Source organism: Gekko japonicus, unplaced genomic scaffold, assembly GCF_001447785.1.
Source record: "Gekko japonicus isolate JY-2015 unplaced genomic scaffold, Gekko_japonicus_V1.1 scaffold5156, whole genome shotgun sequence".
NCBI lineage: Eukaryota > Metazoa > Chordata > Lepidosauria > Squamata > Gekkonidae > Gekko > Gekko japonicus.
In genome coordinates, this window is record NW_015175528.1 from 29212 (window position 1) to 54757 (window position 25546).

The following is a 25546-nucleotide window of genomic DNA, read 5'->3' on the forward strand; positions in this document are numbered from 1 at the left end:
GGGGGGGGGGAATGGGGGTGCCCTGCAGTTTCAGTGGTGAGGTCAATTCGAACCCGATCCCATTCTAACCGATACACCACACCAAGCTCGGCCAGTTTTCTTTTCCAGTATTGGGAGTCAAGGCACACATCTCCATACAATCCCACTGATCTGACTTCAGTTGCTCTGGTAGCCAACCTCCAGGTACAGCCCTTAGATCTCCCAGAATTGCAACTCTTCTCCCGTCCGGAGTACAGAGAACGGGTTCCCCTGGAGAAAACGGGAGCTTTGGAGGGTGGACTGGATGGCATTATACCCCAATGCTGTTTCTCCGTCCTCTTCCCCAAAAGCCACTTTCCCAGGGTTCCACACACCCCCCAAATCTCCAGGAATGTTCCCAGCTGGAGTTGGCAACCTTGGAGAAAATGTAGGTTTGAGTCCAGTAGCACCAACAAGATTTCCAGGGCAAAGCTTTTGAGGGTCATGTCGTGAGCCAGGAGTGGGAAAGAAAATCTCCAGTAATTTCCCAACCCACAGTTGGTAACCCTGGTCTCCTGGCCCGCCCCTTCTGGCAGCCGCCTGCAGGGAGAAATCATTCCCCGGCTAGCGGCTGCAGCCACTGAATACCTCCATCTCTATGGTGACCCGTTGGGCAGGGGCCGCTCTTTCCCATCATTTCAGCACAGAGTTCCCCTTTCCCGGGACAGGCCTTTCCGCTTCTTTAAGCTCCGCCTCCTCGGCTTGGCCCGCCTCCCCGCGGGAATCTTCTAGGTGCGCGCGAAGGGCATTGTGGGAAGGGACCGTTAGCCCGGGCTGAGCCGTCAAGATGATGGTGAGTGAAAGGAGAATGGGGAGGGTTATCGGCCTCCATCCGCCTCGGGGACGGGCTCGGCTCCTTCTTCGCCGGGTCTTCCGCCCCCGGGAGAGTCTCCCCGGTGGGGACCGGGCGATATTGGTGGGGGCTGAGGAGATTTAGAGGCCGCGAGAGGGAAATACGGAGCGCCCCCCCATCGCCGCTGTCCTCGCGGGGTAGAAGGGCGTCGTCGTTAAGGGTTTCGTGGGCACTACGACTACCGGCAAGCTCTTCGTGAGCCGGCTCTGGTTTTGGAACGGAGTGCTCCGCGCGGGGAATGCCGGGAGATGTAGTCTTGTGATGCGGGTGCCGTTTCCGCACGCCGTGGGCTGGGGAGCTCGTGGTCCAGATTTCTTTCTGTTCCAGCCTGCGCTCGTCGGCTTTTCTCAGCACCCCGTCCTCGGAGTATTACACGGGGGTCTGCAACAGTTCCTGTAGTCTCCCGGTGCACGCTGGGAATGAGAGTCTTTTGGGGTGCGTCTCTGCCCGGCAGACTTCAATACCCCCGACATCTCCTGGCAACTTTTCCTGTCTCTGCTTCACTGTCCAGCCTGTGGCTGCAATCTCACAAGGAGGAGAATGACATATGTGTCCCTGGTGTTCTTTTTTCTCCCTTGCAATGCTTAGAGGGGGTTTTCTGCACCTTCTCTTTAAAACTGTTTATTGGGGCCAGACGGAGTGGATAGAGCGACCCCCCCTCCCCAAATCCTAGTAGAAGAAGAAGAAATTGGATTTATACCCCGCCCTTCACTACACATTGGGATATATTCTCCTGTCTCTGCTTCCCTGTCCAGCCTGTGGCTGCAATCTCTCAAGGAGGAGAATGACATATTTGTCCCTGGCGTTCTTTTTTCTCCCTTGCAATGCTTAGAGGGGTTTTTCTGCACCTTCTCTTTAAACTGTTTATTGGGGGCAGACAGAGTGGATAGAGTGACCCCCCCTCCCCAAATCCTTGTAGAAGAAGAAGAGATTGGATTCATACCCCGCCCTTCACTACCCGAAGGAGTCTCAAAGCAGCTGACAAACTCCTCTCCCTTCCCCTCCCCACAACAGACACCCTGTGAGGTCGGCGGGGCTGAGAGATCTCCGACAGAAACGGCTCTTTTTCGAGAACAGCTCTTATCAGAACTATGGCGTGCCCAAGGTCATCCAGCCAGGTGCAAGTGGAGGAGTGGGGAATCAAACCCGGTTCTCCCAGATTAGAGTCCGCGCACTTAACTGCTACACCAAGCCAATGTTGGATCAGGCCAGTGGCCCATCCAGTCCAACACTCTGTGTCACACAGTGGCCAACAATACCAGGTGCCGCAATTTAACCTGAATACTGAGGTTTTACTTTAGAAAAAACAACTCATACATTAACTTAAGATGATCCAAACAAAGTAAGGAAAGCAATCCCAAATGCTTTCATTGACTTACAATTATTTGGCAGAGAATTCGACACTTTAATGATGGTCTGGGCCTGGCTGGGGCGATGGCACGCGTGCCCACAGAGAGGGCTCTGAGTGCCACCTCTGGCACCCGTGCCATTGGTTCGCCACAACTGATCTAGTTCAACCCCCTGCCCAATGCAGGTCTATCCATGGCTACTGGCCATGGTGGCTGAGGGGAAGAATGCAGGTCTATCCATGGTGGCTGAGGGGAACCTCCATATTCAGAGGCACTACTTCTTTGAATCCCAGAGCCAGGAGGCAACATCAGGGAAAGGCCTCAGCCTCTGTGACCTTCTGTTCTAGGTGGATCACCAGTCAAATCCAGCAGGGCTCTTACGTTCTTATGAAAGCCTCGACCTCCATGCCCTGTTATTGGCTGTCCAGAGGAACTGCTTGGCCACTGTGTGAGACAGGAGGCTGGACTGGATGGACCCTTGGATTAGAGGGACCACTTTGGTCTGATCCAGCAGGGCTTTTCTTGTGTTCTTATGAAAGGGACTGGGTTGAGGACATCCGGTTTGCTTTATAGCTGGAGAGGGTGAGAACAAACGTAAGCCACTTTGGGTCTCCATTGGAAAGAAAAGGTGGGGTATATATAAAGTCAATAATAAGTGCAGGTGGGGGATACAACGCCTGAGTGTGCCGTCCTTTAAAGTACCCCTCAAAACACAAATCTAGTATGACTGGAAGCATCTGTTCTCTAAGCAGGGTTGCCAGAAGGCTGGAGGGGAATACTTCTGTCCCTTTAGTAGAGGCTTAATGGGAGGTTTTTATAGGTGACGTTACTGACCATCATGCTATGAAAAGCATCATCAGCACATTTCCATACCTTAAGCCTCTGTTTAAGGGGACAGGGCACATGAACAACACATGATTGGACAGTCTGCCAGTGGCTACTAGCCATGGTGACTAAAGGGAACCTCCATGTTCAGAGGCAGTCAACTGCTGAATCCCAGGGGATAACATCAGGGGAAGGCCTCAGCCTCTCTGCCCTGTTGTTGGCCCTCCAGAGGAACTCGTTGGCCCCTGTGTGGGACAGGAGGCTGGACTAGGTGGACCCTCCCTGGTCTGATCCAGCAGGGCTCTTCTGAGGTTCTTATCAGGGGAAGGCCTCGGCCTCTCTGCCCTGTTGCTGGCCTTCCAGAGGAACTGGTTAGTCACTGTGTGAGACAGGATGCTGTGCTACGTAGACCACTGGACTAGGTGGACCCTCACTGGTCTGATCCAGCAGGGCTCTGCTTTATGCACGTATATATCTTTTGCTTCTCAGCCCCAGGGTTTCTGAGCATTCCAAGCCCTTTTCCTGTCAGCAGCACAGCCCCTCATGTACTTGAGTCCAACCAGAAAGATGCCAGGCAAAAGAACTAATATTCAGACAAAACAACACAAATAAAATTACCTGCTAAGGCAGAACCGAGACCATAAAGTCCATAAGAGACATTAAGCTTGACTGTCTAAAAAGTGGGATGGGAAGCAGTGAAAATAGTGGGCAGACAAAATTGCTTTTGATCTTGTGCCTGTATGTTGCCGCTGGGTTCGGGCATTCCAGCGGCAGAGTGCCAAGACAGAAGAAGCTCTGTCTCTGCTCGCTGCCCATTTCACCTCTATATCTTAACTAATTTTTCACTTTGCTCATGGAGTCAGTGTTGGTCGCAGAATCCTGTCCCTGATTTGAGGGCTTAGTGAACTTTCCACGCCATCAGGGGAGATCAGCCATACGCTGGGCCAGTGTAGGTGGGTTACAGGTGACCGCTTTAATAGTGTCCTGAACCTCGGGAAATGGAACAGTGTTGCATAGAAAGCCTTGAATTTGTCACTGCATTCTCTTGCTGTTCTACTGACCTGTCTTCTGCTTGTGGGAAATTCTAGGCGTAATAATCCTGATCTTTCTTTCTTTTTTTAATTTTTATTAGTTTATATATAGAAAGGGGGAAAGGGAAAAGAAAGGGGGGGAGAGTAGGGTTGTATAAAAGATTCCAAAAAAAAGTGGGATGGGAAGCAGTGAAAATAGTGGGCAGACAAAATTGCTTTCGATCCGGTGCCTATATGTTGCCGGCCTTCTGGGTTCTGGCATTCCAGTGGCAGAAGCACAGAAGAAGCTCTGTCGCTGCTTGCTGCCCATTTCACCTCTATCTCTTAACTAATTTTTCACTTTGCTCGTGGAGTCAGTGTTGGTCGCAGCCTCCTGTCCCTGATTTGGGGGCTTAGTGAACTTTCCACACCATCGGGGGAGATCAGCCATACGCTGGGCCAGTATAGGTGGGTTACAGGTGACCGCTTTAATAGTGTCCTGAACCTCGGGAAATGGAACAGTGTTGCATAGAAAGCCTTGAATTTGTCACTGCATTCTCTTGCTGTTCTACTTACCTGTCTTCTGCTTGTGGGAAATTCTAGGCGTAATAATCCTGATCTTTCTTTCTTTTTTTAATTTTTATTAGTTTATATATAGAAAGGGGGAAAGGGAAAAGAAAGGGGGGGAGAGTAGGGTTGTATAAAAGATTCCAAAGTAGCATTCTGCATGCAAAGCCCCTCCCGAAAGTTTCACAACTATTATAGCCATCTTTCTTATTGTTCTTCATTTAGTCTTAGTGTCTTAGTATTTAAGTTTTAACCAGTCATAAAACGCCCTCCGTGGTCCCATAAATTCTTCCATTTTTTCCTTTTAGTATATTTGTCAATCTGTCCAGTTCAGCACATCCCGTAATCTTCGTTATCAACTCATGAAGCGTCGGGATTGTCAATGTCTAGAGATGTGAAGGCCTGGGGAAAAACGGAAAAATTCGGGGGAAAACTGGTTTTTCCCCCCATTTTTTTCCTGAAGCCTTTTTGTTTTTTTCCGAAAAATTGGAAAAATTGAAAAAAGAAAAAAAAATTGACTATGGAATGTTTTATTTTAACATGATGAATAAAATATTTTAAAACAAAGTGTTCAAATATTTTCCAAATAATTTCTAAAATACATATATATGGTATCAGATTGATCTAATTCTGTGCACTGAGGACAAGCAAGTCCTAGGTTACAAACAGAACTCTCCAATGCAAGAACAAGATGCATTTCTTCCTTTAGGAGGTGCGATTGCCAGAAGAAAATAAAAGTTTCAGTTTTGTTTTTGCACGTGGGAGGGTATTCTGTTTGTACTAGTTGTTTGGATACACTATATTTTTAATATGCTAGCTGTGATAATTTCATGCCAAGTAAAAATGTCCATACTCATATTTTATGTTTCTAAAGTAACACATATTTTATGTCCCTAAAGTAACAGAATGACTTTCAATCTAGAAAAGACAAAAGAAATGTTAATGTAGCATTTTTTTCAATTTTTCCAAAAATTTCCGTTTTCCCCCGGAAAAAAAACGGGGTTTTTTCCGAGCTTCAAAATTTCCGGAAATTTTACATCTCTATCAATGTTCTCCATATCGTTGCAAACGAGATTCTGGCTGCTGTTATAACCCGTCAAATAAAACCTGATCTTTCGAGTGTAAAGGGCTGTAGTTATTGCACTGTCTGGTTGTGTTTATGTGTTTTGCTTTGTAAGTCCCGGGAGGCTCTTTGTCTAACACCTCTATCTGCTGAAGGAGGGCACGGACACCTCTCAGGGTGTCCCACAGCTTGTCAGTAATATCACGGCCTGCCAGGTCATTGCCGAGGCTGTCCGCACCACCCTCGGCCCCCGGGGCATGGACAAGCTCATCGTCGACGACAGAGGTAAGCCCGCCTGCCTGTTGTCAAGCTGTCCGCAAACAGAACGATGCTTTCCATACAACAGCTCTGCATGGTAGCTCTCCTCTAGCTGTTCCTGAGCTATCTGAGTTGGAACATTCTCTGGGAATCTCTTCCATTCCCCAAGTTCTTTCCTTTCACCAGCAGGCAAAGAGCTCGTATTATGAAAAAATCTCCTCACAGATAGGCACTCGGAGGTAACGCACCAAGTGGCCAGATTTGGACGGAGTGTTTTAAGAATTAGAAAATCTATAATAACGCAGCAGGTTAAATGTTAATCGTTTTATTGTTAACCGTCTACCTCTTAAGGAATTTATAATGTATTTTATAATGTGTTTTACTGATCTGTTAAGCCCTTTTACCTTTATTCATAGCTGTTTTTACTACCGAAGCTTGTAGAGTTTCAAATGTCAATTGCTGGCTTCAGCCGTAAATAAAACTAAAACGAATGAGTTGAACATCGATGCAGATTTGTTAGGGTTGGTCATCATCCAGATTTGGAGGGGTGTAGTACCAAATGCCTTTGCTGCCAGGTGGACGTTGTTTTTCTTGAGGTTTTTGCCCAGTCGGAAGACTAACTTCAGGCTAGTCTGCCCCTAAAAAGATAGAAAAGAGTAGCTCTTCAGCGTAAGGACCAAGCAGTCCTTGAACAGTTGGCATCCGTGGGCTTTGGTGGGAAGTATTCTCCCTCCCCAAAGGAATTTCTGTATCAACAGTCCAGTTATCTTAATAGACTCAGGTGGGTTGCCATTTTGGTCTGAAGCGGCGGAACAACGTTTGAGTCCAGGGGCACCTTTAAGACCAACAAAGTTTAATTCTGGGTAGAAGCTTTCATGTGTGTCCAGAACAGTGTTCACAGTTTTTTAGCCTCTGGCTCACACATTTTTGTCTTAGCTCAGGAAGGATGGCTCCAGAGCAAGCAAATTTATGCAGTTTCCCAATCACTCACTCACAACTTTAACGCCAGTAGCTCACAAAGGAGAATTTTTACGCACAAGACTCCGTAGCTTAGAGGGAGCATTGGTCCCGAATTAAACTTTTGTTGGTCTTAAAGGTGCCGCTGGACTCAAACTTTGTTCAGTTACCTTAATGGTAGGACTCCTAGAGGATTGTTTTTGTAGATCTGTAAATTAGACGTTGGCATGTTATTTCATATCAGGAAGTCAGAATTCGGGGTACTGGAGAAAAGAGTGAATGTGGTTCTGGGACACAGCCGTGCTTTGGAATCTATCTTCGTCATCAGTCACTATGGTATCTTTATTGTCCTAATATGCTGCTGTTGAGCTCTTAACCCTTTAATTTATCTGAGCAGCTTAGCCACAAACTAGTGCGGGGAGATGGGGGTAATAACAGGGAGGCTTTGGCCTCTGTGCCTTGTTTGTTATGGGGTTCTCTGGCTGGCCACTACGGAAAACAGGAAACTGGACTCGATGGGCCCTTTGGACTGATCCGGGATGGCTTTCCTTGTGTTGGGAACTTAGGGATTAGCCCAAATGTTTAGAATCTCAGCTGACTTGCTGTCATGTTACCGGGACATCTTATTATGATCTTGGCTGTAGGCAAAGCGACCATCTCCAATGACGGCGCCACCATCCTGAAGCTCCTAGATGTGATACACCCCGCTGCAAAGACGCTGGTGGACATTGCCAAGTCGCAGGATGCAGAGGTGGGAAGAAGGGGGCAGTTGTGCTCGAATCTCTTCGTGCAATTATTTTCTGAGCTTTATTAAGCCTTTAGTGGGTATGAGAAGCACCTCTCTGCATGAGTCTACTGAAGCACCGTTGAGCCCAGAAACATTCTGTAAGGTCCTTGCTTATAGGGGGAGACTTTCTCCTTTAAAACACACTCTGGGTACATGAACTTAGTAGATTTCTGCTGCCACCAGGAATTCCAAATCCAGACCCTGTGTCTGGGCATTTCAGAGGGCTATGTGGCCCTGGGGAAGGACTGTTCTGATTTCTGGGATAAGTTTAAACAAATAGTATTTATTTATAAAAGAACAAAATGGGTTTCTGGGTGTTTTTTGAACTGTTGTTGAAGAAAGAAAATATAACCGACAAAGCTTGGCGTCACACACAGTCTTTCAAATACCAAAACTCAACCCTGACACACAAATCTCTCTCTTGCTCATAGCCACGCAGGCTAAACTGTTCGTCTTAGTCACACAGAATAGATTCAAACTGCTTCTTCTGCCATACAGACTCTCACAAGCCCTCCACACCCGTCTTTCTACAAACACAGAACCCACTCAGAGACATCTCTCCTCCCACATTCTCAGTCATCAGCCAGTGACATCACACTTATCTCCCTCTAGCACTCTCCTTACATTACTGCCGTCAAACTAAACACTTAAAGAAACACACACACCAAAACATGAAATCATTACGCGTCCTCTCTCTCGGAAGGAAGTCTCTGACGTTGATTTTTGCCGTGCCAGGCAAGCGGCTGGCCCATGAGAAGGAATGTGAAGAGACAGATGGGGCTGAGAGCCGGGAGCAAGAGAAGCAGGCCCCTTGGTGAGTCTCCCAGAAAAAGCCCTACATTTAGGTCTGTTCATTTCTCTCCCCCCCCCCCCTTTGCAGGTTGGTGACGGGACCACCTCGGTCACCCTCCTGGCCGCCGAATTCCTCAAGCAAGTGAAGTCCTATGTGGAGGAAGGCCTGCACCCCCAGATCATCATCCGGGCCTTCCGCACCGCCACGCAGTTGGTAAGGCTCCTGGGAGCTTGCATGCGTTTTAGAAACTCATGTCTAATAAATACCGGGATGGAAGGACAAGGAGAATCTGGAATGGGTTCTGAATGCCGTCCAGGGCCGAAGAACTAAAAATGCCGTTGGCCTGTTAAACAAAAGAAGTCATTTATCTGATCGACCCATGTGGCTTTTTCTCGTTTAATCTTTGACGTAGAGCAGGGGTCCCGACCTCTTTGAGCCCGTGGGCACCTTTCGAGTTCTGACACACAAAACAGCCGTCCCAGCTTTCCTTCAGGCACGCAGTTATAGAGTCCAGTGGCACCTTTGAGATCAGCGAAGGTCTTAAACACAAAGGTGTTGGTCTTAAAGGTGCCACCGGACTCTGACTCTGTTCTCCTGCTTCAGACCAATCACGGCTGACCACCTGGATCTGTCTTAAGACACACACCGTGAAGGTCCTTGATGTGTGGCAGCTGCCGCCAAAGCAACATTTTTTAAAAATCTGCACAGCCCATCAAAACTTTAGTTGCTCATCAATCAGCCTCGCTGGGCGAAAGCCCCGCCTGGCCCACTTTGTGGAAACGCTTGACGAGCCCCAGGAAGGGTGTCGGCTGGCATCGTGTCTCCCATGGGCACACCACGTTGGGAAATCCCTGGAGTAGGCAGTGGTTTCCCTATTCCAAGGCGTACAATTGAGAAGCTTCCCCGTGTTGCCATAAATAACACCCACCAAGGGAAGGCCATTGACAGTTCACATCTATATATCATCAAAGCTGTATATTACATTCCGGTACAAAGATGGGTTAGCGGTCATAACCCAGCAGAATGTATAAGGGTATATCCAACAGGTTGCTCATATCAATAAGAACATAAGAGAAGCCCGTGTTGGATCAGGCCAGTGGCCCACCCAGTCCAGCACTCTGGATCACACAGTGGCCAAAAATGCCAGGTGCCATCAGGAGGTCCAGCAAGTGGGCCAGAACTCCAGAAGCCCTCCCACTGTTGCCCCTCCCCCCAGCACCAAGATTACAGAGCATCACTTGCCCCAGACTGAGAGTTCCTATCTATACCTTGTGGCTAAGAGACACTGATGGACCTCTGCTCTTAACATAAAAAGCCAATGTTGGATCAGGCCAATGGCCCATCCAGTCCAACCCTCTGTGTCACAGAGTGGCTAGAAATACCAGTTGCCATCAGGAGGTCCAGCAGTGGGGCCAGGACACTAGAAGCCCTCCCACTGTTGCCCCCCTCCCCAAGCACCAGGACTACAAATCATCACTTGCCCCAGCCTAAGAGTTCCTATCTAGAATTTGTGGCTCATAGCCACCGATGGATTTCTGCTCCATATAAGAACATAAGAGAAGCCAAGGTTGGATCAGGCCAGTGGGCCATCCAGTCCAAAACTCTGTGTCACACAGTGGCCAAAAATACCAGGTGCCATCAGGAGGTCCAGCAGTGGGGCCAGGACACCAGGAGCCCTCCCACTGTTACCCGCCCCCAGCACCAAGATAGAGAGCATCACTTGCCCCAGACCGAGAGTTCCTATCTATACCTTGTGGCTAATAGCCACTGATGGACCTCTGCTCCATATGTTTATCTAATTCTTGAAGCCCATGCTTGTAGCCGCCGCCACCTCCTGTGGCAGTGAATTCCATGTGTTGATCACTCTTTGGGTAAAGAAGGACTTCCTTTTATCTGTTCTAACCCGACCACTCAGCAATTTCATGGAGTGCCCACGAGTTCTTGTATTGTGCGAAAGGGAGAAAAGTCCTTTCTCTACCTGCTCTGTCCCATGTATAGTCTTATAAACCTCGATCATGTCACCCCTCAGCTGTCGTTTCTCCAAGCTAAACAATGAAGCATTATTTACAAAGGGGAACGTGTTCAAAACCCAACACTGGTGTCACACAGTGGCCCAAAAGACCAGGGGCCATCAGGAGGTCCAGCAGTGGGGCCAGGATGCTAGAAGACCTCCCACTGTCCGTCCCCCCCCCAAAAAAAACCCCAGTAGGTTCCTCTGTAATTCGGTACCTAAACAGTGTCCATAGACCTCCAAACCAAGTAACTGGGGCAGAAGACGCCCACTGTAGAGAGAATAACAGCCCTACGTCTCTCCCAGGTATAAATCAAGACATTTCAATGATCTTAAGCAGCGGCTGGTAAAACGGAACTATGCAGCAATCGTAATACCTGGGAGAGACGTAGCGCTTGAAAGAGCAGGGCACGTGGCAGATGGAGGGTCAGAGAAAACCAACTGATTGTCGCCTTGTTTTGGCAGGCGGTCGATAAGCTCAAGACGATTGCGGTCACCGTCAAGAAGTCGGACCAAGAGTAAGTTCCCGTCTCGTCCAAACTGCACTTAAAACGGATGGCTCCAATGGTCCCTCTAAGCTGTGGAGTCTCATGAGCAAAAATTCTCCTTTTGTGAGCTGCCGGCATTAAAGTTGTGAGCGAGTGATTTGGCTGCTGCATAAATTAGTCTGCTCTGGAGCCCTCCTTCCTGAGCTGAGAGAAAAATGTGTGAGCCAGAGGCTACGAGCTAGCTCACACTCACTCAGCTTAGAGGGAGCAGTGGCATGCAGCCCCTGTCTTTGCCCTTTTAGTATTTTCTAGCCGGGGTGCCAGTCCTCGATAAGGTCATGACCAGTGTTCCCGCTGAGTGAGTGTGAGCCAGCTCACAGTTTTTTAGCCTCCCAACTCACACATTGTTTGTGTCAGCTCAGGAAGGAGGGCTCCAGAACAAACTGATTGATGCAGCAGTCGAGTCGCTCGCTCACCACTTGACTGCCAGTCGCTTGCAAAATAAAATTTTTGGTCACGGGACTCCACAGCTGAGAGGGAGCATTGGTTGTGACCAGGGGTCATTTCGTAGAAAAAGAGGTTCAGGAGCTCATTAGCATAACTCATTAGCGTAACTTATTTGCATATGCCACACCCCCTGACATCACCGGAAGTGTGTCAGAAGGCAACACCCACCGCTCGGGCTCCACTGGACTCTTTTGGATTGCTAGCTGTTGGGGGGGGGGAACGTGCAGATCTGTCCTCACAGAGGAGGGAGAGCTTGTACCTGAATAAAACTTGGTCTTAAAGGTGCCACTGGACTGTTTTGGGGTCGGGGGGGGGGGCTCTGCAGCTTACCTGGCTACTTCTTGCTCTTACTGAGGGCTGCTGGGAGCAGGGGGTGGAGCTTGTTGCATGTGCCCGCCCCCTGGGCTCTTTACTGCTTGAGCTCCGCTCCTGTGCGCTCCTGCAGGAAATGACCCCTGGTCGTGACTCGGGAAAGCTTTGCAGTGTTTCTGCTGTGTGGGATGTGGGCTGGCACTGATGCGTGTGTGCGTCCCGCCCCGCAGGGAGTTCCGAAACCTGCTGGAGAACTGCGCCTCCACCGCCCTGAGCTCCAAGATGATTGCCCAGCACAAGGACTTCTTTGCCCGGATGGTGGTGGACGCCGTCATGATGCTGGATGAGCTCCTGCAGATCAAAATGATCGGGATCAAGAAAGTGCAAGGAGGGGCCCTGGAAGTGAGTTCTCGGCCTTCGGTCCTGTCGTTGAATCCATTTTCCCGTCTCATTGCACCGACCGCCTACCCATTTACAGTGCCCTCCTGTGCAGAGTTACTCCAGTGGCCAAGTGTAAGACACAGGCTTCGGGTTCTCTGCCAGAATACCCAGGTTCAGGCTCTACGCTCCAGTTTGGCAAATCAGGCAAAAATGCTTTTATTACAAAAAAACAAAGGCAACCTCAATTAACAATATTTCGAGGAAAAAAGAAAATTCCACATCCTTCAGGGGGTTGCCAAAATACAAAGAGTAATTAAAATCAACTAGAAATTACAATGACTCCACAAGGTAGGAAAACATCCTGCCTTCCAGACGCATGCTACCTTCCCCCTCCCTCCACCTTTTTGCTATTTTATCTTTCGAAGGACCTGTTAAGACGCTGCCCCTCCCTGTCTCCAGTGCAGCTGTCAATTAAGAGATCTCAGCTGTGCTGCTCTTGCAAAGCTGAGTACCAGACAGTTCCTGTAAAGACTTGCAAGGTCGATCCTCCCCCTCCTGCCATCCTTCAGTTCTACAGTGTTGCTGTGTTACAGACAAGTTGGTGTCTTCCTTACACCAAATTTCTTGCCGAAGTAGTCAAAGTTAGATCTACTCTGGTCAAGGATTGACTCATATTGTTTATTATGTTTTATATATCCATACCGTGTAATTGTACATCTATGTATCTTACTGCTATGCCATTGAAGGTCTTTGACTTTGTGTTACTCCAGTCTAAGTCCATTGATTTAGACTGGAGTGACTCTGAATGGGATTGCAGTGTCCGTCTCTCATCCGTCAGAATCCGAGGTGCCAGTTGTGCAGAGAGTGGAGCTGTGTGTGTGTGTGTGTGAAGTGCTATCAGGTCACTTCTGGCGACCCTAGTAAATTAATCACCGTTCTCCAAGTTAGTGCAGGATTTTCCCATTTGGTGTTGTGGTTAGGAGCGCGGACTCTGATCTGGGAGAACCGGGTTTGATTCCCCACTCTCCCACTCATGGCTGCTGGATGACCTTGGGCAAGCCACAGTTCTGTCAGAGCTGTCCTCTCAAGGGCTGTTCTGGAAAGAGCTCTCTCAGCCCCGCCGACCTCACAGGGTATCTTTTGTGGGGAGGGGAAGGGGAAGGAGTTTGTGAGTCGCTCTGAGACTCCTTCGGGTAGTGAAGGGTGGGGTATAAACCCAATCTCTTCTTCTCTTCTTTTACCTCCCAGGGGGTCTGTTGTGGGGAGGGGAAGGGAAAGGAGTTTGTAAGCCGCTCTGAGACTCCATTGGGTAGTAAAGGGCGGGGTATAAATCCAATCTCCTCCTCTTCTTCTTCTTCTACCTCGCAGGGTGTCTGTTGTGGGGAGGGGAAGGGAAAGGAGTTTGTAAACTGCTCTGAAACGCCGAGTGAAGGGCGGGGTATAAATCTAGTCTCTTCTTCTTCTTCTCCTTAGAACACCATAGTTTGTGAAAATAAGACAGTCACCAAATAGTGGGAGGCTGGTCTTGCAGATGCTAAACCGAGAGACTCCCAGATTTTCACAAACTGGAAAGTGCAACGATTCTGTCCCTATCAGCTTTAATCCAGCTGTACTTGTCGAGACCTTCTGTCCAGGACAGAATAAATATCTTAGAGGAAGAGATTGGATTTATACCTTCACTACCCAAAGGAGTCTCAGAGCGGCTGACAAACTCCTTTCCCTCCCCCTCCCCACAGCAGACACCCTGTGTGGTGGTGGGGGGGTTGAGAGCTCTCTCTTGAGGACTGCTCCAGAGAGAACAGCTCTGAGAGAGCTGTGGCTTGCCCATGGTCACACCAGCTGTGTGGAGGAGTGGGGAATCAAACCCGGTTCTCCCAGATTAGAGTCCGCGCACTTAACCACTACACCAAACTGGCATCATCTTAAAAAATGATGCAGGTAGGAGTGTGGGCCTTGCCCCCACGACCGCTCAAGGCCTTGAAAGTCAACACTGACACCTTGAACCGTGGGCTGGACTAGATGGACCCTCACTGGTCTGACCCAGCACGGCTCTTCTGATGTTCTTATCAGGGGCAGGCCTCGCCCTCCCTGCCCTGTTGTTTGGCCCTCCAGGGGAACTGGCTGGCCCCTGTGTGAGACAGGAGGCTGGACTAGGTGGACCACTGGTCTGATCCAGCAGGGCTCTTCTGAGGTTCTTATCAGGGGAAGGCCTCGCCCTCCATGCCCTGTTGTTTGGCCCTCCAGGGGAACTGGCTGGCCCCTGTGTGAGACAGGAGGCTGGACTAGGTGGACCACTGGTCTGATCCAGCAGGGCTCTTCTGAGGTTCTTATCAGGGGAAGGCCTCGCCCTCCATGCCCTGTTGTTTGGCCCTCCAGGGGAACTGGCTGGCCCCTGTGTGAGACAGGAGGCTGGACTAGGTGGACCACTGGTCTGATCCAGCAGGGCTCTTCTGAGGTTCTTATCAGGGGAAGGCCTCGCCCTCCATGCCCTGTTGTTTGGCCCTCCAGGGGAACTGGCTGGCCCCTGTGTGAGACAGGAGGCTGGACTAGGTGGACCACTGGTCTGATCCAGCAGGGCTCTTCTGAGGTTCTTATCAGGGGAAGGCCTCGCCCTCCATGCCCTGTTGTTTGGCCCTCCAGGGGAACTGGCTGGCCCCTGTGTGAGACAGGAGGCTGGACTAGGTGGACCACTGGTCTGATCCAGCAGGGCTTTTGTTATGTCCTTATGCTTGGGTTGCCGCTTCTGGAGTGCCAGCCCTGATTCTGGTCATCATTAATTAAAGGGAGAAATGAGGCCAGCAGTGCCGCACTCTTGGTTGTGGTGTTCAGGGCACGATCTGGCCGGTGGACTCCTAGAAGCTTTGCACATTTACCCAGATCTCAACTCGGCCGGCTTTCCCCCCCAGGACTCCCAGCTGGTGGCAGGGGTCGCTTTCAAGAAGACTTTCTCCTACGCCGGCTTTGAGATGCAGCCCAAGAAGTACGAGTCACCCAAGATCGCTTTGCTCAACATTGAACTGGAACTCAAGGCCGAGAAGGACAACGCCGAAATCCGGGTCAACACTGTGGCGGTAAAAGGCCGGATTTGTGATACGGAGGAGGGAGGGTGGATGTAACTTCTCAGCAAGGGCCTCTCAGAGACTGCAGTTTCTGTAGAATTTGCCCCCTGGTTTAAATGGCTTGGTTTGAATCCTGCATAATACAGTCCTTCATCACCACCTTGACACCCCTCCTTGAGCCTCAACTGAGGGGCCCTATGGGGGGGGACCGTGGCTCCGTGGTCGAGCCTCTGCTTGGCGTGCAGAAGGTCCCAGGTTCAGTCCTCGGCATCTCCAGCTAAAAGGATCCGATAGAAGGAGATGCGGAAGACCTCCGCCTGAGACCCTGGAGAGCCAAGGAAGGGGGCCGTGGCTCAGTGGTAGAGCCTCTGCTTGGCGTGCAGAAGGTCCCAGGTTCAATCCCAGGCATCCCCAGTTGAAAGGACCAGGCAACAGGTGATGGGAAAGACCTCCACCTGAGACCCTGGAGAGCCAAGGAAGGGGGCCATGGCTCAGTGGTAGAGCTTCTGCTTGGCATGCAGAAGGTCCCAGGTTCAATCCCAGGCATCTCCAGTTGAAAAGTATCAGGCAGGAGGTGATGGGAAAGACCTCCGCCTGAGAACCTGGAGAGCCAAGGAAGGGGGCCTTGGCTCAGTGGTAGAGCCTGTGTTTAGCGTGCAGAAGGTCCCAGGTTCAAACCCCGGCTTCTCCAGTTGAAAAGTACCAGGCAGGAGGTGATGGGAAAGACCTCCGCCTGAGACCCTAGAGAGCCAAGGAAGGGGGCCATGGCTCAGTGGTATAGCCTGATCTTGGCGTGCAGAAGGTCCCAGGTTCAATCCCAGGCATCTCCAGTTGAAAAGTACCAGGCAGGAGGTGATGGGAAAGACCTCCGCCTGAGACCCTGGAGAGCCAAGGAAGGGGGCCATGGCTCAGTGGTATAGCCTGATCTTGGCGTGCAGAAGGTCCCAGGTTCAATCCCAGGCATCTCCAGTTGAAAAGTACCAGGCAGGAGGTGATGGGAAAGACCTCCGCCTGAGACCCTGGAGAGCCAAGGAAGGGGGCCATGGCTCAGTGGTAGAGCCTGTGCTTGGCGTGCAGAAGGTCCCAGGTTCAAACCCCGGCCTCTCCCGTTAAAGGATCCGGCAGTAAATGAAGTGAAAGACCTCTTCATGAGAGCCCTGGAGAGTCGCATCCAGTTTGTATAGACAGTACTGACCTTGACGCACTGAGGATCTAATTCAGTATAAGGCAGCTTCACGTGCGTTCATGCGTATTCATGCTCGCAAGAAGCCTGTGAGGTCAGTTCAAGCCGAGAGAGAGAGAGAGAGTGAATGAATGCTCGACCCGAGGTCGCCTCGTGTGTTTCATGGGTGAGTGGGTGGGGATTTGAAGGCAGGTGTGGCCCCGCCCAGCAGCAGCTGGCTCTGAAGGTTTCTCGCCTTCTTCTCCCTCCGCAGGATTACCAGGCCATCGTGGACGCCGAGTGGAACATCCTGTACGACAAGCTCGAGAAGCTGTACGAGTCGGGGGCCAAAGTGGTGCTGTCTAAGCTTCCCATTGGCGACGTGGCCACCCAGTACTTCGCCGACAGGGACATGTTCTGCGCTGGCCGGGTCCCCGAGGAAGACCTCAAGAGGACCATGATGGTGAGCAAGCCCCCCCCCAACTCGTCTTGGCCAGGCGCCCGGGGGTGGGGTGAGTGTGTGTGTGTCAGGGCAGGAGCACTGGCAAGGGAAGGTAAAGGTAAAGGTCTCCCTTGCTCGAAAGCCAGTCGAATCCGACTCTAGGGTTGCGGTGCTCATCTCCGTTTCCAAGCCGAAGAGCCAGCGCTGTCCGAAGACGTTTCCGTGGTCATGTGGCCGGCATGATTAGACGCTTTTAAAGCATAGGTGTGGATACAGAATAAATGGTGTGGGAGATTGGAGGATGGTTAGATTATATTGATTAGGCAGTAATATGTAAAAAAAATAATAACCGAAACTCTGGCTTAGTAGGCCTCAGTTTGTGTTTTTGGTATTCATATAGCACCGGGTCATAAGTACATAAGAAGAGCCCTGCTGGATCAGACCAGTGAGGGTCCCATCTAGTCCCGCATCCTGTCTCACACAGGGGCCAGCCAGTTCCCCTGGAGGGCCAACAACAGGGCAGAGAGGCCGAGGCCTTCCCCTGATAAGAACCTCAGAGGAGCCCTGCTGGATCAGACCAGGGAGGGTCCATCCAGTCCAGCCTCCTGCCTCAGGATAGCCAACAATGGCATAGAACCCGAGGCCTCCTCCTCATGTTGTGTCCTGACTCTAGGATTCAGAGGATTAGTGCCTCTGAATGTGGAAGTTCCCCTCAGTCACCACGGCTAGTAGCCATTGATCGAGGTATCCTCCATGAATCGATCTAATCTCCTTTTCAAGCTGTTCGTTCCTGTGGCCGTCCCTACGTCCTCTGGCAGCGAATTCCACATTGTACTCTCTTTGCAAAGTGGTATTTCCTTTTGTCCATCCTGAACCTACTGCCCATCCGCTTCATTGGATTCCCTCGAGTTCTAGTATTTTGGGAGAGGGAGAAAGGGTTCTCTTTGTCCACTCTCTCCACCCCACGTGTAATTTTGGAAACCTCTCTCATGTGTCCCCCACCCATTTTCTAAATGGAAAAGTCCCTGACTCTTCAGCCCTTCCTCACAGGGAAGGTGCCCCAACCCCCTACTCACCTTGGTTCCCGTGCTGACACCACCTTCTTCTTTTTGTGTTTCACAGGCCTGTGGCGGTTCCATTCAGACCAGCGCCGGTGCCCTCACGCCTGACGTCCTGGGCCATTGTGCACTCTTTGAGGAGGTGCAGGTTGGAGGGGAGAGGTAAGCGTGGACTGAGCAGGGAAACCCTTCGCCACGGGGTGCGGTTTGCTTCAGTTCACTTGCCGATCTTCAAGACCCCCTTCCTGGCACTGGGATTTTTCTCCTCCCCCTTCCACGGCTAACGTTCCCCATCTCCCCTCTCTGCTTACTGAACATTTCTGTCTCTTAACTTGTGCTTGTGCCCGTCTTCCTCCCCTTTGATGCACAGATCTGCCTGCGTGCTCCCATTGCCGAATTGGAAGTACGCAGTCAGAGTCCAGCGAGTTAGGTGAATATCTGTTTAATGCTCTCAGGGTCCTTAGTCAGGTCACGCCACACAGGGCTTCATAAGAAGGTAACTGTTTTATTAGTAGATCCAGTACTAAAGAACACGTGTACAACTTGTGTCAGGAATGGCCGGTAATACTAGGGCCTCTGACTTATAGTAAAATCAAACGTTCCCCCTGTAAGCATAAGCCAATGGATGTAGTTCATGCGCGCGGCCGAGCGAGCAGAGCAGAGAAGCCGTTAACTTTCCCAGCTGTGTAAACTGCAGCTGGAACATCTACAAGGTCAAACGTAAGAGAGTGCACAGTAGCTGAGCACGGTAGAGCTGAGAAGGAGAATACCCCTCCACATTCCAGATCCATGACAGGGCTACTGGACATCTGCACTGAAACGGGGAATACAGGGCTGAGTGCCTTCTCACTTCAGCCTTTCCAAAGCTGTATTCTGCCATAACCAGGAAGGGCAAGTAGGTCTTATATCCAGAGGTCATTTTGTAGAAAAAGTGGTGCAGGAGCTCATTAGCGTAACTCATTAGCATAACTTATTTGCATATGCCCCACCCCCTGACATCACCGGAAGTGTGTCAGAAGGCAACCCCCACCGCTCAGGCTCCCCTGGACTGTTTTGGATTGCTAGCTATTGGGGGGGGGGAACGTGCAGATCTGTCCTCGCAGAGGAGGGAGTGCTTGTACCTGAATAAAAACTTGGTCTTAAAGCTGCCACTGGACTGTTTTGGGCTGGGGGGGGGCCTCTGCAGCTTACCTGGCTGCTTCTTGCTCTGACTGAGGGCTGCTGGGGGCGGGGCTTGTTGCATGTGCCCGCCCCCTGGGCTCTTTACTGCCGGAGCTCCACTCCTGTGCGCTCCTGCAGGAAATGACCCCTGCTTATACCCCAATTGACATTACATATAGTTTACACATTAAAGAGTCTCTAATTCAGGGGTGTCGAACTCATTTGTTATGACAGCCGGATCTGACATAAATGAGACCTTGTTGGGCCGGGCCATGTGTTTCAATAAAATGTAGTGGAGATATAAACTTTATAAAGGACACAAACTCAAAGATTTTTTTAAAAAACTTAAAATAAAAACATGTTTAAAACATTAGCTCTGTGAGCTGCAAACCTACTTTTGATTTATTGACATTCACCACAGAAATCTCATGCTTGGAGTTCTGAGTCTGGGACCCAGGTTAAAACATGAAATGGCTGAGTGATTAATAGAGTCTGACAAAGCAAGCTATGATGCAGCAGCAGAACTGGAAGCAGGAGATATGGCCAGTTCCCCTGGGGGCCTGATGGAAGCCCTCTGGGGGGCTGATCCAGCCCCCAGGCCGCATGTTTGACACCCCTGCTCTAATTGGTACCAGGCAGTTACCATCATACAAGCATCATTTGACTTTAAACCTTACTATTGGTCATGTGTGTCAGGGACTGCATTTGCTTATCTGCTCTGCAGAGCAAGGGGAACATTAGGGAACACTGAGATCCTTTCTGACCTTAGCAAAGCTAGTCCCTCTTTCCCCTGTTTCTGGGGAGCTGGTTGATAAGGGTTGTGATTCACATTTCAGCTTTGCTCTTGACGTCCTTGCAGTTTCTCGGATACGCATTCCATTCTCATTGCACCCTAATTCTATCCCCAGAGGCCTCTAACAATACTTTTGCTTAATATGGCTTCTTATACAAGAAATGCAATTATAAAATATATATTCTGCTATAAGTTTCTCTAATCAGAAAATTCTAGGTTACATGCCAAGATCTGGATCTATCATGGTTAAACTTTTGAAGGCACGGTAACAGCTTGTCAGCATATTAACATGTCAGAGGGAATGTCAAAACCCTCATTCAGAAATCACATTCATTTTTCCCTCGTCCTACACCTTGACAGGTATAACTTCTTCACGGGCTGCCCCAAGGCCAAGACCTGCACGATAATCCTGCGGGGCGGGGCGGAGCAGTTCATGGAGGAGACGGAGCGCTCCCTCCACGATGCCATAATGATCGTCAGAAGAGCCATCAAGGTACGGTGGGGAGCGGCCTGACCTCTGTTGGAGTGGCTGGCTTGGACTTGTTGACCGCTGTTTGCTTGGTCCCTTGCTGGCAATAAAGAATCACCAGCAGGCAGGGCTTTTTTTTTTTGTAGAAAAAGCCCAGCAGGAACTCATTAGCATAATAGGCCACACCCAACAGCAGAAACTCATCAGCCTATTAGGCCATACCCTGACAGCACATCTCATTAGCCTATTAGGCCACACCCCCATGTTACCAGAAGTGTGATCATCCAGCCACACCCACCTTTTGCTTCTTATTCTATTTACTTTGTTTATTGGCTTTTTTTTGTAGCAGGAACTCCTTTGCATGTTAGGCCACACACCCGTAATGTAGCCAATCCTAATGAGTTTCTGCTGTTGGGTGTGGCCTTATTATGCTAATTAGTTCCTGCTGGGCATGGCCAATGTGGGAGCCAGCCGGAACTCTGTTCCTGTGCGTTCCTGCCCAAAAATAGCCCTGCCTGCAGGCAACCTGGCAGAGAATCTGTGTGAATTGGAATAGCGTTGGTACCTTCTTCTTTTTTTTTAAACCCTATGAATCTTCCCTGGGTCCCAAAAGATGGGCATGTCCAATGCTCCCTCTAAGCTGTGGAGTCTTGTGAGCAAAAAATCTACTCTGTGAGCTACTGGCATTAAAGCTGCGAGCGAGCGATTTGGCTGCTGCATGAATCAGTCTGCTCTGGAGCCCTCCTTCCTGAGCCAAGACAAAAATGCGTGAGCCGGAGGCTAAAAAACTGTGAGCTAGCTCACACTATTTTATTTATTTATTGTTTATATTTATATTCCGCCTTTCCAGATACCTGGCTCAAGGCCTCCAGATACAAGGCTCAGCGTTAAAATGGCATAAACGACCAAGTGAAAACAATTAATAAAACTGTGAGCTAGCTCACACTAACTCAGCTTAGAGGGAACACCGGCTGCTGCATAAATCAGTTTGCTCGGGAGCCCTCCTCCCTGAGCGAAGACGAAAATGTGTGAGCCGGAGGCTAAAAAACTGTGAGCTAGCTCACACTAACTCAGCTTAGAGGGAACACTGCATGTGACCAGACTGGAGAATACTAACTTGGGGGAAGCGGCTTTCCAAATCAGCCAGATGAACTGTGTTCTCTGTCGATATCCCCCTGACCCTTCATAGAGTCAGAATTAGAAGGAACCCAGGGCCTTCCGCTCCAAATTGCCCACCTGCTGCCACTGCACTGGCCCCCCATTCGGATCGGTCTGTGTGGTGTAGCCCCAGCATACGACCCAAAGAGCAGTCCTGCGGCAAACTTTCTAACGGACTGTGCCACGTTGTGGTGGCCCCTGAGTCCCCAGAGCCTTGGAGGAAAACCGGTTTGGTGGTAGTGGTTAAGTGCGCGGACTCTAATCTGGGAGAGCCGGGTCGGATTCCCCACTCCTCCACTTGCACCTGGCTGGATGACCTTGGGCAAGCCGTAGTTCTGATAAGAGCTGTCCTTGAAAAAGAGCAGTTTCTGTCAAGAGTTCTCTCAGCCCCACCTCCCTCACAGGGTGTCTGTTGTGGGAAGGGGAAGGGAAAGGAGTTTGTAAGCCGCTCTGAGACTCCTGAGTGAAGGGCAGGGTGTAAATCCAGTCCCCTCTTCTTCTACTTGGCGAGTGTAACTGGCCTTCCCGCTTCAAACGTCACTGCTGATCCCCTCAGCTAGAAAAGCAGGCAAGATCTTTCGTGCGTTCTCACTTAAGTCCAATAAGGTTCATTGCTCTCCCTGCCAGCTACTATAGACTTCCACAACTCTGCTTTTGAACATCTGTGTAGATTTGCCGGCTTAATCACGTCTCGAAATATTAGCAGGGTCTTTGTAGTGAAGAGAATTGAAAAGTTTATTGGGGGGGCGCAGTTGGGGAGAAGATCAGGGGAGCTGTGGCCGATCTCTCGTCTAGGAGTTTCTCCCAAAGTGGTGGAGCTTCAGAGCTGCCTTAAATCGGGTCTCTGAAGGCAACAAGGGCTTGCGGAGAAACGTTGGCTTTCTCACACCCAGTTCAGCAGAATGTGTTGGCTCTGCGAAGCCCTCTGTGTGACTTGGAGGGGTGGCAGAGGAGTTAAGACAAGGCTGCTGCTGACGCCAACGGAACGAAAAGAGGGCCAAGCGTGGTCTCTGGCGGGAGGGGGCTGCCTGCCCACTGCCTGCTCAGATGGTCTGCAAAACAGCCTCTGCTTGCTGGCCAGGAGCAGGGGTCATTTTGTAGAAAAAGAGGGGCAGGAGCTCATTAGCATAACTCATTAGCCTAACTTATTTGCATATGCCACGCCCCTGACGTCACCGGAAGTGTGTCAGAAGGCAACACCCACTGCGCAGGCTCCACTGGACTGTTTTGGATTGCTAGCTATTGTGGGGGGGGACGTGCAGATCTGTCCTCACAGAGGAGGGAGGGCTTGTACCTGAATAAAACGTGGTCTTAAAGGTGCCACTGGACTGTTTTGGATTGCTAGCTATTGGGGAACGGGGGACAAGCAGCTATGCCCTCACAGAGGAGGGAGAGCTTGTACCTGAATAAAACTTGGTCTTAAAGGTGCCACTGGACTGTTTTGGATTGCTAGCTATGGGGGGGGGAACGTGCAACTCTGCCCTCACAGAGGAGGGAGAGCTTGCACCTGAATAAAACTTGGTCTTAAAGGTGCCACTGGACTGTTTCGGATTGCTAGCTATGGGGGGGGGGGGGCATCTGTCCTTGCAGAGGAGGCAGAGCTTGCACCTTAGTAAAACTTAGTCTTAAAGGTACCACTGGACTGTTTTGGATTGCTAGCTATGGGGGGGGGAACGTGCAACTCTGCCCTCACAGAGGAGGGAGAGCTTGCACCTGAATAAAACTTGGTCTTAAAGGTGCCACTGGACTGTTTCCTGGCTGATTCTTGCTCCTCATGGCCCAACTGAGGGCTGCTGGGAGCAGGGGGTGGGGCTTGTTGTATGTGCCCGCCCCCTGAGCTCCTTACTGCCAGAGCTCCGCTCCTGTGCGTTCCCACAGGAGATGACCCCTGGCCTGGAGTCTTATGCATGCTCCTCTATGAATCAGCAGCATTGCTTTGTAAGTGAGTTTTCCCAGATACCACCGGGGGGAGGGGGGGTGTCACTTTTTAGGTTGTCGAAAATTGTAAAATCCTGCAGGCAGGGAGCCAGGATTCACTGCTTCTTCACATGGGACATACGCTCGGCGTGACCGCAGGTTTGTGGGTTTCTTAAGGTGCGAAGGGGGCGTATGGCAACCTGCAGGGGGCGCTAGAGTCCACGCCGATTGCCTGGCTGTCTGTCTGCACGGATTTGGGGCTTCTTTGGCGGCGGATTCTGAAATTTGAGCCGAAACCACACGACAGCTGTGGCTCTCCCGTCCGTGCCAGCCAACTGGCGGTCGGGATTGACTCGCTTGGGTCTGACAGATGCCCGGCCGCTCTCCCAAACGCCGCCAGGCAGGTTTCGCGCCGGGCAGACGGCCAGCCGCTTCCATCGGACCGGCACGAGCCGTCGCGCTGACGGGAATCCCCAGAGAAAGGAAGTGACCTTTTCCTCCCCCTCATCCTTGTTGTGGGTTTTTCCTTTCCATTTTCAGAACGACTCTGTCGTTGCCGGCGGGGGAGCCATCGAGATGGAGCTCTCCAAGTACCTCCGCGACTATTCCAGGACCATCCCGGGCAAGCAGCAGCTGCTGATCGGCGCCTACGCCAAGGCGCTGGAGATCATCCCCCGTCAGCTCTGCGACAACGCTGGCTTCGACGCCACCAACATCCTCAACAAGCTGCGGGCCAAGCACGCACAGGTGGGGGCTGCCCCGGCGGGGACGGGTGCGAGGGCCAAGCCTCTCCTTCGGCAGGTCTTCCCGCGCGGCTGGTCTAGCAGGCGTGGCTCCCCAGCCGCTTGGTCGCTCTGGCTGCCTCCCTGCTTCGATCTCAGTCTCCCCCTCCCCCCCCAGCAGTGTGCCTGACCAGTGTTCCCTCTAAGCTGGGTGAGTGTGAGCCGGCTCACCGTTTTCTAGCCTCCGGCTCACACATTTTCGTCTTAGCTCAGGAAGGATGCCTCCAGAGCAAACTGATTTATGCAGCAGCCAGTGTTCCCTCTAAGCTGAGTGAGTGTGAGCTAGCTCACAGTTTTATTAATGTTTTTAACTTGGTTGTTTATGCCATTTTAATGTTGTTAGCCGCCTTGAGCTAGATATCTGGAAAGGCGGGATATAAATATAAACAAATAAATAAAATAGTGTGAGCTAGCTCACAGTTTTCTAGCCTCCGGCTCACACATTTTTCTCTTAGCTTAGGAAGGAGGGCTCCAGAGCAAACCGATTTATGCAGCAGCCCAATCGCTCACTCACAACTATAATGCCAGTAGCACACAAAGTAGAATTTCTGCTCATGAGACTCCACAGCTTAGAGGGAGCCTTGCTCCTGACCCAGATGGCCGTGGCTAGCCCAATCTCGCCAGATCTCAGAAGCTGAGCAGGGTCGGCCCCGGTCAGGATTGGGGCGGCACATCTGTGATAGGTTTTCTCAGCCTCTCAAATGGGGTCTCTCTTTTCCTGTATTTTAGTTACCTGCTTAAAACGAATACGTTGAGATGCAGTATGAGGTAGTAAGTAGAGAGAGAGTGAAGTCCTTTTCTCCCTTTCTCACAATACAAGAACTCGTGGGCACTCCATGAAATTGCTGAGCAGTCGGGTTAGAACGGATCAAAGGAAGTCCTTCTTCACCCAAGGAGTGATTAACACTTGGAATTCACTGCCACAGGAGGTGGTGGTGGCTACAAGCATGGATGGCTTCAAGAGGGAATTAGATAAGCATATGGAGCAGAGGTCCATCAGTGGCTATTAGCCATGAGGTCTAGATAGGAACTCTCAGTCTGGGGCAAGAGATGCTCTGTATTCTTGGTGCTTGGGGGGGGGCAACAGTGGGAGGGCTCCTAGTGTCCTGGCCCCACTGGTGGACCTCCTGATGGCACCTGGTATTTTTGGCCACTGTGTGACTATGGGCCATTGGCCTGATCCAACATTGGCTTCTCTTATGTTCTTATTTCTGGGGCAAGGGATGCTCTGTACTCTTGGGGGGGGGCAACAGTGGGAGGGCTTCTGGAGTTGTGACCCCGCTGGTGGACCTCCTTATGGCCCATGGTGTTTTTGACCACTGTGTGACCCAGAGTGTTGGGCTGGATGGGCCACTGGCCTGATCCA

At 50.8% G+C, this 25546-nt stretch overlaps 1 protein-coding gene across 1 annotated transcript; it reads left to right on the top strand.

Annotated features, from left to right (window-relative positions):
* Window positions 1-5827: 5827 nt before the first annotated feature.
* Window positions 5828-24145, top strand: CCT7 (chaperonin containing TCP1 subunit 7; the record flags this gene model as incomplete). Its single annotated transcript, XM_015426021.1, has 10 exons — window positions 5828-5970; window positions 7545-7651; window positions 8568-8693; window positions 10957-11009; window positions 12029-12200; window positions 15086-15250; window positions 16675-16863; window positions 17965-18062; window positions 20215-20347; window positions 23939-24145. Coding segments are annotated over exons 1-10 (1278 nt in total), but the record flags the coding sequence as incomplete, so codon positions are not given.
* Between the last annotated feature and the right edge of the window lie 1401 nt (window positions 24146-25546).